Raw genomic sequence first — 20,618 nt, 5'->3', positions numbered from 1 at the left:
TGGGACAACTCTCTTCTTGCAGAAACACACTTTCACAAACAAACAGGCCTTAGGGCTGTCCCTGACTAAAAAAAAATATTGGTTGACCAATCAATAACATCCTATGTGTTTTAATCAAATCAACTATATGTAGTGAGCTTGTCTGGTGCTTTAAGCGCACTATTTGATGAAATAATTAAGACACACAAATGACTAGAGGGAGTCCAACTGCAATTTATTTGACTGTGTCGGGCAGGGCTCAGACTTGCTGCGCTGTGTTAATGAAAAATGACAGCGAGTGACTGTGACTAGCACCCATTGTCTCTCTTGCCTCTCTGCTGCAGCGACCACCACATACAGTGCATTCGGAAAGTATTCAGAATTTTCCATATTGTATTATGTTACAGCCTTATTCTAAAATTTAATAAATGGTTCCCCCCCCCCCCCCCCCTCATCAATCTACACACAATACACCATAATGACAAAGCAAAAACAGGTTTTTAGATTTTTTTGCAAATGGATAAAAGAACACCTGAAAAATCACATTTACATAAGTATTCAGATCCTTTACTCAGTACTTTGTTGAAGCACCTTTGCAGGCAATTACAGCCTCGGGTGTTCTTGGGTATGACGCTAAAAGCTTGGCACACCTGTATTTGGGGAGTTTACCCCATTCTTCTCTGCAGATCCACTGAAGCTCTGTCAGGTTGGATGGGGAGCACCACTGCACAGCTATTTTCAGGTCTCTCCAGAGATGTTTGATCAGGTTCAAGTCCAGGCTCTGGCCGGGCCAGTCAAGGACATTCATAGACTTGTCCCGAAGCCACTCCTGTGTTATTGTCTTGGCTGTGTGCTTAGGGTCATTGTCCTGGTGAAAAGTGAACCATCGCCCCAGTCTGAGGTCCTGAGCGCTCTGGAGCAGGTTTTCATCAAGGATCTCTATGTACTTTGCTCCATTAATCTTTCCCTCGATCCTGACCAGCCTCCCAGTCCCTGCCCCTGAAAAACATCCCCACAGCATGATGCCGCCACCACCATACTTCACCGTAGGGATGGTAACAGGTTTCCTCCAGACGTGACGCTTGGCATTCAGGCCAAAGAGTTCAGTCTTGGTTTCATCAGACTAGAGAATTTTGTTTCTCATCTTTAGGTGCGTTTTGGCAAACTCCAAGTGGGTTGTCGTGTGCATTTTACTGAGGAGTGGCTTCCGTCTGGCCACTCTACCATAAAGTCCTGATTAGTGGAGTGCTGCAAATATGGTTGTCTTTCTGAAAGGTTCTCCCATCGCCACAGAGGAAGTCTGGAGCTTTGTCGGAGTGACCATCGGGTTCTTGGTCACCTCCCTGACCAAGGCCCTTCTCCCCCGATTGTTCAGTTTGGCCGAGCGGCCAGCTCTAGGAAGAGTATTGGTGGTTCCAAACTTCTTCCATCTATGAATGATGGCCACTGTTTTCTAGGGGACCTTCAATGCTGCAGACATTTTTTGGAACCCTTCCCCAGATCTGTGCCTCGACACAATCCTGTCTTGGAGCTCTACGGACAATTCCTTCGACCTCATGGCTTGGTTTCTGCTCTGACATGCACTGTCAACCTTATATAGACAGGTGTGTGCCTTTCCAAATCATGTCCAATCATTTGAATTTAGGGCTAAAATCAAGTTGTAGAAACATCTCAAGGATGCTCAATGGAAACAGGATGCAACCTGAGCTCAATTTTGAGTCTGACAACAAAGGGTCTGAATACTTATGTAAATAAGGTATTTATGTTTTTTTATTTTTACTACATTTGCAAACATTTCTAAAAACCTGTTTTCACTTTGTCATTATGGGGTTTTGTGTGTAGATGGATGAGGATTTTATTTTAATTGAATCCATTTTAGAATAAGTCTGTAAAAAGGAGTCTGAATATTTCCGAATGTGCTTTAACATCAACAGTGTTTATCAAACTGTCTGTGTTGCTGAAGCTGCAACATAATTACAGCTATTTCTGACTAAAAAGTTCTGTTACCGAAATCCCTAATTTGTTTAGGAAAAACTTTCCCTTCAACCCTTGCTCTCTTTATGTGACACATTTATGCATCACATGCACGTGACCAATAGGGCCTGACCTATAGCATATCATAATCACATCAATAAATTTGTTATTTCAAACTCTGAACACAGCAACACATGTAACAGCAAAATGGATGCAGATAACGTGACAAATAAACTCGAAACGGGAAATGTTTACTGGTTGCTCAGGAGGTAAATGGAAAGTCAGATGTGTGGAATAAATTTGACTAGTTGTGGAAAATACTGGAGATCAAGAAAAATAAGGTAAGGAGCAAGCACTGTGTGCATACTATGTGTGCCAAACAGGTGCTGTTAGATTACAGTATAATTTTCTGACCGTTTGGAACAATGTAAACAACACTAAATAATTATAAGCATACCAGAGAGTTTTTTGGGTTATTTTTGTAAAGCCTTTATTACTGCAGGGACCAAAACTCTTCGCATTAATTTGTGAATGCAATTTCCAAATTGGAACAGTTTATTTATTGTTTACACTAATTATTCAAGGGTCGCTTTGTTATTTTATTTTAAAAACAAAAATGCTTGATTGCATATCAAATCATGAATAACTCGTATGCTGTGTGATGACATTAACAAATGAATGATTGATTGATACAGTGCTGTGTAAGTATTGAAATATAGGCCTAAGTACGTTATGGTCTTAAAACTAAACAGGATGCGCTCCTAGGCCTACAGATTGATGGTGGTTATACAAGGCTGCTATACTAAGCCTACTAATGATAATGACATTACTTATTATTATTATAATAATGATGATCATAATAATAATTGTAATAATAACAATAAGAAGGAGATCAAGGAAAAAGGAGGGTTATTATTATTATTATACTTTTTCTGACAACTTGGAAGAGTGTTAACAAATACTAAATCAATTATTAACAATACCAGAGAGGCTGTTCTAACAAAAAAAAGTGTAAAGCCTTTATTATAGCATACCAAAAATGTTAAACAGCTGAATTTGTGAAATTGTTAATCCGATATGTTGTGGTTGGTGCTCACGAAGGCTTGGTGCTCACAGAATCAGTAGGCTATTAAAAACACTCAAACAGGCAACAGAAGCAGGATCTGTCTTGTTGAAGTCGGAAGTTTACATACACCTTAGCCAAATACATTTAAACTCAGTTTTTCACAATTCCTGACATTTAATCCTAGTAAAAATTCCCTGTCTTAGGTCAGTTAGGATCACCACTTTATTTTAAGAATGTGAAATGTCAGAATAATAGTAGAGAGAATGATTTATTTCAGCTTTTATTTCTTTCATCACATTCCCAGTTGGTCAGAAGTTTACATACACTCAATTAGTATTTGGTAGCATTGCCTTTAAATTGTTTAACTTGGGTCAAACGTTTCAGGTAGCCTTCCACAAGCTTCTCACAATAAGTTGGGTGAATTTTGGCCCATTCCTCCTGACAGTGCTGGTGTAACTGAGTCAGGTTTGTAGGCCTCCTTGCTCGCACACACTTTTTCAGTTCTGCCCACACATTTTCTATAGGATTGAGGTCAGGGCTTTGCGATGGCCATTCAAAAAAGTACGATCTTTGTCCCCATGTGCAGTTGCAAACCGTAGTCTGGCTTTTTTATGGTGGTTTTGGAGCAGTGGCTTCTTCCTTGCTGAGCAGCCTTTCAGGTTATGTCGATATAGGACTCGTTTTATTGTGGATATAGATACTTTTGTACCTGTTTCCTCCAGCATCATCACAAGGTCCTTTGCTGTTGTTCTGGGTTTGATTTGCACTTTTCGCACCAAAGTACGTTAATCTCTAGGAGACAGAACGCATCTCCTTCCTGAGCGGTATGACGGCTGCGTGGTCCCATGGTGTTTATACTTGCGTACTATTGTTTGTACAGATGAAAATGGTCCCTTCGGGCGTTTGGAAATTGCTACCAAGGATGAACCAGACTTTTGGAGGTCTACAATTTTTTATCTGAGGTCTTGGCTGATTTCTTTAGATTTTCCCATGATGTCAAGTAAAGAGGCATTAAGTTTGAAGGTAGGCCTTGAAATACATCCACAGGTACACTTCCAATTGACTCAAATTATGTCAATTAGCCTATCAGAAGCTTCTAAAGCCATGACATAATTTTCTGGAATTTTCCAAGCTGTTTAAAGGCACAGTGAACTTAGTGTTTGTAAACTTCTGACCCACAGGAATTGTGATACAGTGAATTATAAGTGAAATAATCTGTCTGTAAACAATTGTTGGAAAAATTACTTGTGTCATGCACAAAGTAGATGTCCCAACCGACTTGCCAAAACTATAGTTTGTTAGCAAGAAATTTGTGGAGTGGTTGAAAAACAATTTTTTATGACTCCAACCTAAGTGTATGTAAACTTCCGACTTCAAGTGTATATATGGATGATTTATTAAGCCAGGCACATTTAACAGTTAGGCAATAGATTCTAGACCTAATTAAGTTGGGGTTTCCTCTCTCCTCATTTTTCTTAGACAATTAAGGCAAAGGCTGTTTTCTCATTTCCTAACTCCGCTGCTGCCTCCACAGCATTGTTTCAACACCATTATGCTGGTTACCTTTGCTATTATGCACAAAGCAACATGGTCTAGGAAAAGGCGCCAATTCAACAGCGCACTGATGTGTTTCAGAACCGGGCACAGCGACCACTATCCAACGCAGGAGAACGTGCATCTGTTATAAAATAATATTAGTTTTATTAGCGTTGCACCATTGTTCTCACGTAATATAACCATATAGAATTTCAGTAGTCGTGTGCCATCCCCACGACCTCCACAGTGGATTAGTCCACTCAGACAGGCACGAATCAGACAGGAGTCTTGTACACCATGAATCTTTTATTTCATTTTTTTTGCTACTGCTCGACTAAAGAAATCTCGGTCGAGCAACAGCCTATCGACTAAACAATCGACCAGTCGACTAAATTGGGTCAGCCCTTATATTTATTTAAATTTTGTATTTAACCTTTATTTAACCAGGTAAGCCAGTTGAGAACAAGTTCTCATTTACAACTGCGACCTGGACAAGATAAAGCAAAGCAGTGCAATAAAAACAACAACAACACAGAGTTACATATGGAATATACAAAACGTACATTCAATAACACAATAGAAAATCTATATACAGTGTGTGCAAATGTAGTAAGTTATGGAGGTAAGGCTATAAATAGGCCATAGTGCAAAATAATTACAATTTAGTATTAACACTGGAGTGATAGATGTGCAGAAGAAGATGTGCAAATAGAGATACTGGGGTGCAAATGAGCAACATAAATAACAATATGGGGATGAGGTAGTTGGGTGGGCTAATTACAGATGGGCTGTGTACAGGTGCAGTGATCGGTAAGCTGCTCTGACAACTGATGCTTAAAGTTAGTGAGGGAGATAAGAGTCTCCAGCTTCAGAGATTTTTGCAGTTCGTTCCAGTCATTAGCAGCAGAGAATTGGAAGGAATGGTGGCCAAAGGAGGTGTTGGCTTTGGGGATGACCAGTGAGATATACCTGCTGGAGCGCATACTACGGGTGGGTGTTGCTATGGTGACCAATGAGCTAAGATAAGGCGGGGATTTGCCTAGCAGTGATTTATAGATGACCTGGAGCCTGTGGGTTTGGCGACAAATATGTAGTGAGGGCCAGCCAACGAGAGCATACAGGTCACAATTGTGGGTAGTATATGGGGCTTTGGTGACAAAACGGATGGCACTGTGATATACTACATCCAATTTGCTGAGTAGAGTGTTGGAGGCTATTTTGTAAATGACATCGCCGAAGTCAAGGATCCGTAGGATAGTCAGTTTTACGAGGGCATGTTTGGCAGCATGAGTGAAGGCTGCTTTGTTGCGAAATAGGAAGCCAATTCTAGATTTAACTTTGAATTGGAGATGCTTAATGTGAGTCAAAAATAGGCCTACTACTCAGATATTCTTACTCTGTATACCTATACTACAATTTTACATTCATCAGCCTTAAAGCTGCAATATGTAACTTTTCGGGCGACCCGACCAATTTCACAAAGAAATGTGTTTTCTAGATCTGTCATTCTCATTGAAAGCAATCTCCTGGGGCTGAAGAAGTCAATGGGGTTGAACTATGGTTAAAAGAAGTGCACTGAGGTGGCACTGAAAAGTGTTGCTAATCAAAACTGTGTCCCATGAGGGAATTAAGGGTTGCATAAATGTGACAAGACACAAAAATATATGCATTCATTTGTTCGTTCAACCCCAATACATTTACTTATTGCTGAGTGCCAAGCAGAGATGCATTGGGTCCCATTATTAAAGTCTTTGTGTAGCGGAGTCAGGTACATGGTTGCTCATGTCTCATGATGAGGTAGCACTTGCTACGACTTCATAATCCTCTTGGTTTAATGGTAATGACTTTGGTTTCTCCCGTGGGAGACCAGGATTCAGATCCCGCCTGTGACAGTTGGTATGACTCTACTGGGGGTCAAACTCCAAACCTTCCAAACTCAGGGTGGACACTAACTACAAGGTCACTGAGTAGATACTACTGTTACTGTTTATTACTCCTAAATTAGTTGGCCAACTGTGCACCAACCCAGACGTTTACTCACCATACGTCCTCTGCGTCCACATCGCACTCCGCCCCAAACTGGCAGATGTCACAGGTAGACGTCTCCTTCTGCCCAGTCTCCGCCGACCCCTCACCCCCTGAGAGAGAAATAGAGACACAAGCCTTTCAAAGATCATTCGTAAAAAGAACAGATCTAACGTCAAACTTCTGTTGCATTTATTTGATTGATGTACTGTATTTGTTTTATTTTTGCTGTTATCAACATGGCTAAGCAAGTAGCCAGCCAATCCCTCTTGCTTAAAAAAATGCGCGTTCATTCCATCAGGGACTTTTCTGCTATTGAAATCCTTGGGCGGGCCACCTAAGTGTTTTTCTTCGGGCCGAAAAGTACAAACAGTGTAAAAAACATATATATAATATATATAGTACCAGTCAAAAGTTTGGACACACCTACTCATTCAATGGTTTTTCTAATGAACTTAGAAGGAGAGTGATGGAGTGCTGCATCTGATGACCTGGCCTCCACAATCACCCGACCTCAACCCAATTGAGATGTTTTGGGATGAGTTGGACCGCAGAGTGAAGGAAAAGCATTCAACAAGTGCTCATCATATGTGGGAACTCCTTCCAGGTGACTACCTCATGAAGTTGGTTGAGAGAATGACAAGAGTGTGCAAAGCTGTCATCAAGGCAAAGGGTGGCTACTTAGAAGAATCTGAAATATAAAATATATTTTGATTTGTTTAACAAAATAAAGAAAAACCCTTCAATGAGTAGGTGTGTCCAAACTTTTGACTGGTACTGGATGTATATACTGTATATATTTCTTATATTATACATTTCTTTACACCGGCAAGATGGGGGCCTCTAAAATGTCCTCTAATATTCTGCCTATTGCCACGCCCCCTGTCACACCCCCTCCCACGCCCACCACCTGAGCCCTTTTTTGATCCAGAAAAAAACCCTGCACTATATTACAGGAACGAGCGCGCAGATCCTGTGCAGTAAATGATGCCAGGTTTGAATGTAAGGAAACTGTGGCTTTCTCTGCTGGGAGAGGACTGTAGATACTATATACAATATGTATGAGTCATACATTGACATTTCAAGTCAAAAACTGAAGCTTTAAAAAATAATTTTTAAGAACCTGGCTAGCCTCTTAACAGACAATTGAAGGTCACATATTTGAAATGATCAACTGGCCACACACACAACAACCTATGACATAACAATATGGTCATTTAACCAACGTATTAGTGACCCATGCAGGAATCAAACCCACAACTTCACAGGCCCCTATAAGCCCCCTACAGACACCCATATATACACAGTTGTTCAATAAGATTACTTCCCCCAGAAACACTAAAATCACAAAATCTCACAAGTCCTCAATCCCACAATGTTATTGTGACCCATAGCAACAGGAGTCAGACGTCTCAAGTGCCTCTACAGCCACCCTATCCAACACTCAGTCCGTACGGTCGCTCTGATTCCTACTTTCCCTTCTTCCCTCCCTTTCTCCATCCCTCCCTGTCTCTATCTCTGCCGCCTGAAATCCCTGCTGATATTTCTTGAGTCTCTCCTTTATTCCATCATGATGATTTTTTGTCCGGTGTGCCAGGGAGCCGCCGGCTGTAGGTGGCAGGACTAGAATGCTCGCTGGCTACCTGTGAGCTTTTAGAGGTCTTATGCCCCCACCGGTGCATAGGCACGACTCATCAGCAGCCGGGCGGGGGAAAAAGAGATCTGCCCAAACTCAAATTACATATCCCTCCTCAGAGAATCCCTGGTCCCCTTTCCCTCTTCCACCCCGGCCCTCTATTACTGGGTACTATTTTAAAAAAAAAGTATATTCTCCCGGTGTCACATCCTTAATCTTCCTCCCACTTCCCACCATGTGTTGTGGCAAGGCCCTGCCTTGTGTCGCATCCTTCATTTTCCCCCTACCTTGGGTTCTTGGAGTGTGTTCCCTTGTGGTGTTTGGAAATAACTAGCTTTCATCTGGTTTAGTGCCTGTTTGACCTGGTTTGTCCTGGTTTGACCTGGTAAATCAGTTTTAGTGTTTATTTCATTAAGCTTTGTCCTTGTTTTGGTCTGTTCACACCTTGTTTTGTCTACTCTTGTACATGTTTGGTCTGATTAGTGCTTTTTTGTCTACTCTCTACCAGTGGCGGCTCCTGAAAAAATTCTCAGGGGGGGCAATTTTTCTGATGATTTAGGTGACCTACACACATTTTAAAAAAGATATGTCCAGCAACAACATGAAGACAGGGGCAGCATATAAGTCAATACCAGAAGCATTTATTGACTGATCTCAAAAGTGTTGGCTTACCAGGGTTGGTGGAGCCCTCAGTTTCATCTTTGCCTCGCAAAGCTAACTCAAACACTCCGCAAAACTTCACACACTGGATTAGCCGGCTGAGGATGTGGCGGTTCTTGCTAATGTCGTAGTAAATATATTTGTTATAGTGAATATGGAATATGATATGTTGAGTAAAATGTTGTGCTAAGATCTATTTAGGTCAGGAGCTGGTTATAAGTTCTGTTACTATCCAATAACAATGGACAAAAGGGTCCTATCTTGTCAGCCTTGTCAGTTTCAGTTCTCCAGTAAACTTGTGATTATCAACACTAACCTCATCGTTGTGGCGGCGGACAGCTAGCCTGTATCCCTCATCCAGTTGAGTGGGAATGTTCACTCTCCCCAAAGCAGACAATCTCAAACAGCTATCCATGTGGGTCTTTGACAGCTCATGTTTCTTAATCTTTCCTGAAAGATGGTGCATGTCCGTTACACACCAGTCGCTGTCCAAGCGGTGCTGTCTGCCGTGCCGCCTTCAGGGTGAAAGAGTAAGCAGGGGGTAGCAGAAGACTGCATTAGCTACATTGCAGCCTGCTAGCCAGGTTTTTCGTTCGTACCAATTTTTGGAAAATCCTCGGGTGTAGGACTTCCCCCCTTTAGTAGAAACCTGTTGAATTATTAAATTTGGTCTGGGAGGTCCTAATTGTTTCGTTGCCAATTTATCTTCATTTGTTCGCCGACAAAAAGGAACTTCTTTCAAAGAGACAATCGAGTTGCACTGAAGCCTAGCCATTTTGATAGTAATAGTGAATTGATTGACGCTGCTACCCGCTCTTTTCTTAGTTACGTTCATGGTTATGTTACGTATGACGAAAGCGCGTAAGTGCAAGCCCTCAGAAACCCATAGAGATTGTATTGAAAGCTCTGATATTTGAAAAAAATAGATTTTACATGGGAGTCTATGACAGACTTCTGGGCGATTTTCAACCTGACTGAAATCGCCCCAAAAGGGGGGGGGGGGGGGGGGGGCATTTGAAGCACGACTTTAGCCTGATTGGACATTTAGTGGCACTGTGGCAGATCAGACGTCTAGATTACAACACTGATAACTACTGTTGCCGTGATATAATTGATTAGAAAAAAAATCCCTTCCTTTTCCCATTTGGCAGTGCGTCGCCCATATCGCCCTATTGAACACACCGCCCCTGCTCTCTACATGTTTGGCTGTCACGACTTCCTCCAAAACCGTTTATTCTGTGATTTACCCTGCTGCCCCTGACTCCTTCAGAATCACGCACCACATTGGCCCCATGTGGGTATTCGGTGGGCAAGGTGGGCACGGGCTAGCCCACAGCAATACCACTTCAGCCCAACATAGGCTAGCCGAGAATGGCCTACACCAGCCCAACACAGGATAGCCTACACAAGCTCAACACAGTCTAGCCCACACCAAGCCCAGCTACTTCACAATGTTGAGGCGAGGGTTCATTCTAATATTTGAGGGCGTGGTTTGCAAATACCCCAATTCATGTTGTTAAGTTAAAAAATAATACAATAAAACAATTGCTGACACCATTTAAACCAATGGGGGTTCGATACTTTAAAGCCAATTATCTCAGAATCATATTATTTCAGATAGAACCTTATAGTTCTAAGTTCACAAGTTATTTTTGTGAAACCATTACAGAGCGTGTTCTGTTGTGTGATGTCAACAAAAATTATATTGTACACTGCCAATGATGAAGTCTGCAAAAAGACCGTTCAAAGGCACTTAAATATGTTATGAATGGCACACACACAATCCATGTCTCAATTGTCTCAAGACTTAAAAATCCTTCTTTAACCTGTCTCCTCTTTAACATGATAACAGCCTAACAAGCTCTGCTAGGGCTAGTGAGGTGTTCTCTCATTTGTGCCTGGAAGTAGCTAGCAAGATAGCCAACATTAGCCAGTGCTTGACTGCCGTTGTGAGCTCAGAACGCTCGGATTAACCCTACTCCTCAGCCAACGGTCCAGTGTGCTCTCCGAAAGCTCCGAGAGCGAAACGCTCTGAATTTACGAATGGAAAATCTGACAACGCTCTGAATTAACGAACGGCCAGAGAGCACTCTGAGCACACTCTGGCACTCCAGATTGAATTTATGAACACACCCTATGTCATAAAAAGAGCAGGTTCCTAATGTTTTGTACACTCAGTGTATATGATAGTAACAACGTTATTGTCTTTCTGATACAATGTAACGGGTAGGCAGCTTATTTCAGGTAAAGTGAGGGATGCCGTTGGGGACACCTACCTTGGGGCCCATGTGGAGCCGATGAGCAAAGGCGCATAGACCTAATATGGGCAACAACTTGGGCGCAATGTTTTAACCCGCATTGGGCCCACATCGTGCCAATGTGGGCATGTTTGCTGGGAAAAGATGAGTCAAGGTGAGGGCTGCCCTCACCAGATATGGGCTGCCCACACTGGGTCACACTGGGCCAATGCCATGTGGGCCAATGTGGAGCCGATGACCAAAGGCGTATGGGGCCAATATTTTAGCCCACATTGGGCCCACATTATGCCAATGTGGACATGTTTGCTGGGTAGTGCTTTGGTTTGTCTATTCTCGTACATATTTGGTCTGGTAAGCACTTTGTTTTATCTTAATTTGATCACCCTGTCGCAGGAGAACTTTCCTGCAATGCAGGAAATGTTAAACTTGTAGTTTATTTGAGATTTAAAAAGGCTTCTGAAGTTTGTCATTTCCACTTTGACATTTTAAACTTGATTTTCCCTTACGGAAAATGTGTCAATCCCTACATTAATTATAATTAACATAATAATTCACATTTTCAGTTGCTGCAAGATTATTCTCCTGCTATAGCAAACTTGCTGAAATTAACATCGGTCATTTATACATATTTGTCTGGTTAGTTCTTTTTTGTCTACTCTTGTATATACTCTATTTGGTCTGGTTGTTACTTTGGTTTGTGACCCTTTTCTGACTGTTTCAGTACCTATTTAGTCTGGTATTTTCTGGTATTGTCTGGATAGCACTTTCTCAGCGTTAAATCAAGCCTTGTTTAGGTTATAGTTCTGTCCTTGTTTTGTCTATCTCAGTATTGGTTCTGACCATGCACATGCATGTGCTCGGAGTCCTAACACACCAGTAAAATTGAGAGAAAGGTCGAGAAAAACAAGAAAAGAGAAAGTTTCCTTGCAGTGACAGTTTGAAAAACTCTCTCTCCATTTCTCCATTGTTGTTTGAACCTGTGTCTATGCCCTCAGGTCTAGGCAGAGCACAGTCACAAGCACACACACACCCTGAATGCTTAAGACTCTTTCTCTCTGTTCCTGCCTCTGTGAAGATAGGACCCAGTCAGGCGAGAAAGGTGTACATTCTGTATTCATGGGACTACTCTATACCTTAGGTCTCTCCAGAAGGTAAGGTGAGCCTCCATTCTCTTCATCTGCCAAAAGCAGCTTGAATCCCAAAGCAGTACTGCATACAGTAACAATACAACAATACCAACTGCAAACTCCAACCACAGCAAATATGCAAAACAGTGTACACACTCTATCCTTCGAAGGCTAAAGGATATACCATACAATTGATTAAAAAAATGTGAGTTGCATTCAAGTGTTCAAATGAGGGTTCATTAGACTTGAAGTTGACAGTTAAATTATTCTGTTTATTTTCCTATCCAGGTTGAATTGATATGATTGACTGCTGACTGCAAACACACCTCATTTGAGCCTGTCTTCCACTTTCTCTGTCGTATAATAAAACATTAATAAATGTCATACTGAAGCTGTATTTCAAACTGCATCCCTTGCCCAAACGCTTCACCTCACCTCACACACACACACCCGCACACACAGGCACATACGCACACACACTACACATTAATACCCCCAACACCCTCATACCCCTCTCCCCACCCACCCTACACTCTACATTCTCAGTACAATTATGGAGTGACTTGGGACAGCAGTGCTTTACCCTCTTTCCCTCATTCCCTCATTCCCTCTTTCCTCCCAAGTCCCCATATCCCTGATTATTTCAGTAGCAACACTACACAACATCTCCCCTGTTCCTGTCTACTCATCCCAGGAATCAGGAGACACAGGAAGGTACTGACTGTAACAATTATCCCTGTTTGTGTCAGAAGCTGACCAGTGCCTCCATATGGAAAAGATACAGAATAATTTAACAATATTTTTATATTTTCTACCTGGAACTTGGCTGTAATACATATGGCAGCAAATACACTTACAAGATTCATAGAAGATTATTGTATTATGTGACTTATATGGGTGGTTAACAATTAGACATAACAGAAATGTATTATAAAAAAACAAAGAAGAGTGTACGCTAAGCCTTCTAAGGTCGCACATACTTGGGACATATGAATTTCAAAGCACTCGCATCATAGTAATAACAGAAATGTTGCATGTATTATATAAAAAACATACAAGAGCGTAAGCTAAGCCTTCGAAGGTCTCACACACGGGACATACACATTTCAAAGCGCTTGCATACCGCTGTCTGATGTCATTGACGCATGCAATGTGACATTAATTGAAAAAATAAGTAAAGTCCGTCGCGAGGAGCAGCAGGAGCAGGACGGGAGAAGAGGGAAAGCAGAAGGAGGGGGAGGCGAGGAGGAGGAGGACAGGAGGAGTGGTAGGGGGAGGAGGAAGAGCGGGGGGGGGGAGAGAAAAGGAGGAGGGGGGAGGAGGAGGACAGGAGGAGAAATAGGATAGGAGGAGGAGGGAGGAGGAGAGGAGGAGGACAGGAGGAGGGGTAGGGGGAGGAGGAGGAGGAGGAAGGAAGGGGAGGAGGAGCGGGGTAGACTGCCCAGCCTTAACCATGGAAACTCCTACCTGAATATGTATATAGAAATATTGTATTTTTATTATAGTAATTGTCATGGTTTGTGTGCGCACACACATACATCACAAACGTACAATCAATATTTTCCGGGGAGCCAAAGGGGGAGGACAAAGATGGAGAGAGAAAGGGGTAGAGAGAAAAAAAGAGAGAGAAAAATAAATGGCATGCAACAGACAAGAGATGTATAGTACAGTTAGATTTTGTTCTCAATAATAGAGCTCCCCACACTGACCAAGACCCCTCTCTCAACTGAGAGAGAGAGAGAGAGAGAGAGAGAGAGAGAGAGAGAGAGAGAGAGAGAGAGAGAGAGACATAGAGAGAGGGAGACAGAGAGAGAGAGAGAGAGAGAGAAAGAAAGAGAGAGAGAGAGAGAGAGAGAGAGAGAGAGAGAGAGAGAGAGAGAGAGAGAGAGAGAGAGAGAGAGAGAGAGAGAGAGAGAGAGAGAGAGAGAGAGAGAGAGAGAGAGAGAGAGAGAGAGAGAGAGAGAGAGATTTAGGGCACCAGCAGCACCTATCACAGGGATGATGAATGAAGCCCACACACCTCTAAAAAACATAGTGCTTCAAGAGCGACCTTGGTTACAAACACAGAGAGATGGAATAGGCACGTACACGCATGGAAGCCCACACACACACACACACAGGGTGCATGGGATGATGAGGACTGCTGCTGGTGTGTGGTCACTGGGACAATGCAGCTTCAGAATGGAGTAAACCATATGCTTCACTGTTATTACTGGTTGATCCTAATTTCATTTAAACTCAGTAGAGCTTGATGACTGTAATGCAAAAAGACTGCATGCTACTTTCAATACTTGTACTGGCAATTATATAGTGCGGATAAGCGATGTGCAAGACCTCAATTGAACCAAACCAGCATAGCAGTATTTACACAAACTCCTGTTTCCCACTCAATTGATATTGCAGAATGTGATTGGATACTGCAAAATTCTCCTTAAATAGTAACTTTCATGAAAAAAAGTGTTTTACATCGAAAAGATGTTTAAGGCTTAGTTTTAGTGAAACACGTCAATTCTGGTCTTCATTTTGACAATTTGTTGCAAAAGTTATATATTTCGGTCTTTTAATAGTAATCTAGCTCTTTTTGCCCCTAGCGGTTCAACTCTACCATTTCAATCGTGATGTAGAGGCACCTTCTCAAGGTGCCTCTACATCATCTCAAGGTAGGGGTTCAGTATGAAATACACTCCTTTCTAGATGTGTTGGGTGGAACCAACTCAAGGCTTACTATAAAAGCAGGTGACAGCGTGCCTTATTTGGCAATGGTCTTGGTAAGTGGAGTGTGCAAATATATTTTGCGTGATGCTTCCTTGACTAGACTACAGACGTTACACAAAATTCAAAAGGCTGTAAGGCACATTTCCGCATATGACCAAATTCAACATTTTTGCTTACCGTTTCATACACATCTATGTGCTTTTACGAAACAAAACAAAAACAGGCTATGAGTATAATACGTTTATATTCATAGCTGCATCCATCATAACAAGAAATAGATGACAATGTTGGTCATGTCAACTTCTTGTATTTTTTCCTAACCACTATGACTGATTGGTGGCAAAATCCGCTAAGACAGTTTGCTCATATGTGGCAGATGTACAGTACCAGTCAAAAGTTTGGACACACCTACTCATCCAGGGTTTTTCTTTATTTTTACTATTTTCTACATTGTAGAATAATAGTGAAGACATCAAAACTATGAAATAACACATATGGGATCATGTAGTAACCAAAAAAGTGTTAAACAAATCAAAATATATTTTATATTTGAGATTCTTCAAAGTAGCCACCCATTGCCTTGATGACAGCTTTGCACACTCTTGGCATTCTCTCAACCAGCTTCATGAGGTAGTCGCCTGGAATGCATTTCAATTAACAGGTGTGCCTTGTTAAAAGAGTTCAAGACATACTTGAACTCAAAATCAGCAGGGGATCAAATACTTTTTTCCCTCACTGTATGTTACTTGAACTCTTAAAGGGAGTGCTCCTAATCTCAGTTTGTTACCTGTATAAAAGACACCTGTCCACAGAAGCAATCAATCAATCAGATTCCAAACTCTCAACCATGGCCAACACTAAAGAGCTCTCCAAGGATGTCAGGGACAAGATTAAAGACCTACACAAGGCTGGAATGGGCTACAAGACCATCGCCAAGCAGCTTGTTGAGAAGGTGACAACAGTTGGTGTGATTATTCGCAAATGGAAGAAACAGTCAATCTCCCTTGGCCTGGGGCTCCATGCAAGATCTCACCTCGTGGAGTTGCAATGATCATGAGAATGGTGAGGAATCAGCCCAGAACTACACGGGAGGATCTTGTCAATGATCTCAAGGCAGCTGGGACCATAGTCACCATGAAAACAATTGGTAACACACTACGCCGTGAAGGACTGAAATCCTGCAGCGCCCACAATGTCCCCCTGCTCAAGAAAGCACATATACAGGCCCGTCTGAAGTTTGCCAATGAACATCTGAATGATTCAGAGGAGAACTGGGTGAAAGTGTTGTGGTCAGATGAGACCAAAATCGAGCTCTTTGGCATCAACTTTACTCGCCGTGTTTGGAGGAGGAGGAATGCTGCCTATGACGCCAAGAACACCATCCCCACCGTCAAACATAGAGGTGGAAACATTATGCTTTGGGGGTGTTTTTCTGCTAAGGGGACAGGACAACTTCACCGCATCAAAGGGACGATGGACGGGGCCATGTACTGTCAAATCTTGGGTGAGAACCTCCTTCCCTCAGCCAGGTCATTGAAAATGGGTCGTGGATGGGTATTCCAGCATGACAATGACCCAAAACACACGGCCAAGACAACAAAGGAGTGGCTCAAGAAGAAGCACATTAAGGTCCTGGAGTGGCCTAGCCAGTCTCCAGACCTTAATCCCATAGAAAATCTGTGGAGGAAGCTGAAGGTTCGAGATGCCAAACGTCAGGCTCGAAACCTGAATGACTTGGATAAGATCTGCAAAGAGGATTGGGACAAAATCCCTCCTGAGATGTGTGCAAACCTGGTGGCCAACTACAAGAAACGTCTGACCTCTGAGATTGCCAACAAGGGTTTTGCCACCAAGTACTAAGTCATGTTTTGCAGAGGGGTCAAATACTTATTTCACTCATTAAAATGCAAATCAATTTATAACATTTTTGACATGCATTTTTCTGGATTTTTTTGTTGTTATTCTGTCTCTCACCGTTTAAATAAACCTACCATTACAATTATAGACTGATCATGTCTTTGTCAGTGGGCAAACGTACAAAATCAGCAGGGGATCAAATACTTTTTTCCCTCACTGTACACATCTCAACATCAAATGTTCAGAGGAGACTGCGTGAATCAGGCCTTCATGGTTGGATTGCTGCAAAGAAACCACTACTAAAGGACACCAATAAGAAGAAGAGACTTGCTTGGGCCAAGAAACACGAGCGATGGACATTAGACCGGTGGAAATCTGTCCTTTGGTCTGATGAGTCCAAATTTGAGATTTTTGGTTCCAACCACCGTGTCTTTGTGAGACGCAGAGTAGGTGAACGGATGATCTCCGCATGTGTGGTTCCCACTGTGAAGCATGGAGGAGGAGGTGTGATGGTGCTTTGCTGGTGACATTGTCTGTGATTTATTTAGAATTCAAGGCACACTTAACCAGCATGGCTACCACAGCATTCTGCAGCGATACGCCATCCCATCTGGTTTGGGCTTAGTGGGACTATAATTTGTTTTTCAACAGGACAATGACCCAACACACCTCCAGGCTGTTTAAGGGCTATTTGACCAAGAAGGAGAGTGATGGAGTGCTGTATCAGATGACCTGGCCTCCACAATCACCCAACCACAACCCAATTGAGATGGCTTGGGATGAGTTGGACCGCAGAGTGAAGGAAAAGCAGCCAAGAAGTGCTCAGCATATGTGGGAACTCCTTCAAGACTGTTGGAAAAGCATTCCAGGTGAAGCTGGTTGAGAGAATGCCAAGAGTGTGCAAAACTGTCATCAAGGCAAAGGGTGGCTATTTGAAGAATCTCAAATATCAAATATATTTTTATTTATTTAACACTTTTTTGGTTACTACATGATTCCATATGTGTTATTTCATAGTTTTGATGTCTTCACTATTATTCTACAAAGTAGAAAATAGTAAAAATAAAGAAAAACCCTGGAATGAGTAGGTGTGTCCAAACCTTTGACTGGTACTGTACATCTGCCCTATATGAGCAAACTGTTTTAGCGGATTATTCATCCCATTATCAGAGCGTGCCATTGGACTTCTGGTAAGTATGATTTAGTGAGAAAGTGTTGGGATCAGGTACAACTATGTTTACCCACCCCAACATGAATATTTACGAGCAATTCCCCCCAACTTGTCAACTGAATGCATTTTTGAAGGGGTTGGGCAAAGGCTGAAATTGGGATTGAGAGTTAGCCTTTAAATTAAAAAAACAACATGTACATTCTACCAATCCCCCCCCCCCCCCCCCCCCCAAAAAAAAAGGGAGTTCATATTATAACAGCAAGAACAGTGTGCTGGGTGAGTTGTTGTTTTCTGTGTCCATGCCTAAGCATGGTGCACCCAGGGGCGCAATGTTTACTGGGAACGTGGGGGACATGACTGCCTTACATTCTGAAATTGCAATTTTGTCCCCCACAAAAAGTCGCAACGGTGTGCTTTAGGACCGCGCAGACACCACAGAGCGTGTGAACAGAGGCAGCTGTTGTCTGTGTGTGTTGTGCTTTTTCTCAGAGTTGTAAAAGCAAGCAGAGCAGAAACTGGCTACTCTTTATTTGACTGATGTAGCTGGCAAGGTAACTGCTGTTTGACTTAACAGGAAAATGTATTTGGTTTCCAGTGCTGAGTTAGTAGTGCCACTGACATGTAACGTTAGCTAATGCATTTCATGTTTCTTCTCCTCCTGACTGAAGTTCTGTCTGAAGTGAATGAACTAGCTAGCTAGTAGCTACCACAGCCAGTTCAGCTCTAGCTACTGTATCTGTCAGGTAGCAGTATCTAACAGCTGTTGTGTGTATGGAAATGTTTCGTAGCCTTTGTTTTATCCCGTTTCAACAGAAGTAAATTAACTTGGCTAGTTTTCGCCAGTTAATGTACCATTAGAGCTAGCCAAAAGTTGGCTAACGTTAGCTAGTTCCCTAACTTTAGCTATTATTATTGCCTCAAATGACACTTGACCTGAATCAAATGATGAAACCAGCGGCCAAACGATCGAAGACCAATTTTCTGACGTTTTTTTGAGAGCACAATGTGAGTTTGTTTTAGAGTCAGTATAGCAATGTAACATTATTGATCTGTCAGTTTCCCTAGCTAATTCCCAACTTTTTTCACACTGACACAGTATAAACAGCTCTACCAGCTTCACTGTCATGGAGCACAGTCAGTACACAACACTATGCTCATCATGTCTTAGCAGGATCAGATTGTGACAGGTGTCCCAGCAGAGTCAGACAGCCAGTGAAGACCAGTCTACGGAGCTCAGGTGAATTTTGCAGTATATATATATATATATATATATATATATATATATATATATATATATATATATATATATATATATATATATATATTATAACAACCAGCAGTGGTGTAAAGTACTTAAGTAAAAATACTTGAAAGTACCACTTAAGTAGTTTTTGGGGGAATCTGTACTTTACTTTACTATTTATATTTTTGATTACTTTTACTTTTACTTCACTACATTCCTAAAGAAAATTATGTACTTTTTACTCCATACATTTTCCCTGACACCCAAAAGTACTCGTTACATTTTGAATGCTTAGCAGGACAGAAAATGGTCTAATTCACACTCTTATCAAGAGAACATCCTTGGTCATCCCTACTGCATCTGATCTGGCGTACTCACTAAACACATGCTTTATTTGTAAATTATGTCTGTGTCTTGGAGCGTGCCCCTGGGTACCTTTTCCACCACTGACAACCAGTGAATAAATACAAAGTTCCATCTTGAGTTGATGGTCATTTCAAATTTTGAACCATTGATTCTATTCTTGGATAATATAATGTATAAATGTACACCAAGGTAATTCTTTGTCATGCCTCATCTGAGCAGGAGCAGATGGTGACAGGGGTCTCAACAGGGTCAGGCAACCAGGGAAGACCATTCTGCGATGGCTCTGGGGTGAACTTGTGCAGATGCAACTCTTTATTCTCTCTGTGCAGCAAACACTGGACAAGCCAGAAGCTTCAAAGATTGAAACTATTTTAAGGCCGTCTGAAACACCTCTAAAGTTGATTTCCAAACTAAGGGTTGACAGAGGCTTTTCCCGATGACAAAAACATGTAAAACTAAAATGTGAGAAAGATCTGGCAGACACTGTTGATGATGATGAATGGATACTGATAGGTTTGAATTCCCAGTCATGTTTATATACTCTCAGACATAAATTACTGCAGTTTAAGACCATCCATAGAACTTACTATACGCCAATGAAACGGAATAGCATGCACTCAAAAATGTAATTCCTCTGCTAGAGGTGTAAAACACAAAAGCGCATATGTTTGCATATGTTACGCTCTTGTGAAGGCTTGCTGAATTCTGACAAAGAGTATGTTCTTTTATCTCAGCATGTCTACAGATTCTCCTTTCTCCCTGTTTTTGTTTGCTTGGAAATGTTGATCCTGGAGACTGTTATCAGAAGAAACTGTGTAACCTACCATTTATAGCGGCTAAGAAATGCATTGCCATTAATTGGAAGGTTGGTTATCCTCCCACAATGTCACAATGGATGGCAGTAATTGGGCTCCCAAGTGGCACAGCGGTCTAAGGCTCTGCATCTCAGTGCTTGAGGCGTCACCACAGACACCCTGGTTCGATTCCAGGCTGTATCACAACCGG

General features: G+C 41.9%; 1 protein-coding gene across 1 annotated transcript in view; it reads right to left on the bottom strand.

Annotated features, from left to right (window-relative positions):
* LOC311143637 (tomoregulin-2-like) overlaps positions 1-20,618 on the bottom strand; it is a gene marked incomplete at both ends in the record, with an annotated part of 189,724 nt that overhangs the window by 14,931 nt on the left and 154,175 nt on the right. The window contains one exon of the mRNA XM_084179505.1: positions 6,597-6,693. Coding sequence (XP_084035631.1) covers positions 6,597-6,693 — 97 coding nt within the window. The remainder of the gene's footprint in view (positions 1-6,596; positions 6,694-20,618) is intronic.

The sequence above is a fragment of the Coregonus lavaretus genome, assembly GCF_964263955.1.
Source record: "Coregonus lavaretus genome assembly, chromosome: 16".
NCBI classification, from domain to species: Eukaryota; Metazoa; Chordata; class Actinopteri; order Salmoniformes; family Salmonidae; genus Coregonus; species Coregonus lavaretus.
Note: the sequence above shows the minus strand (reverse complement) of the source record. Positions and strands in the feature narration are given on the sequence as shown.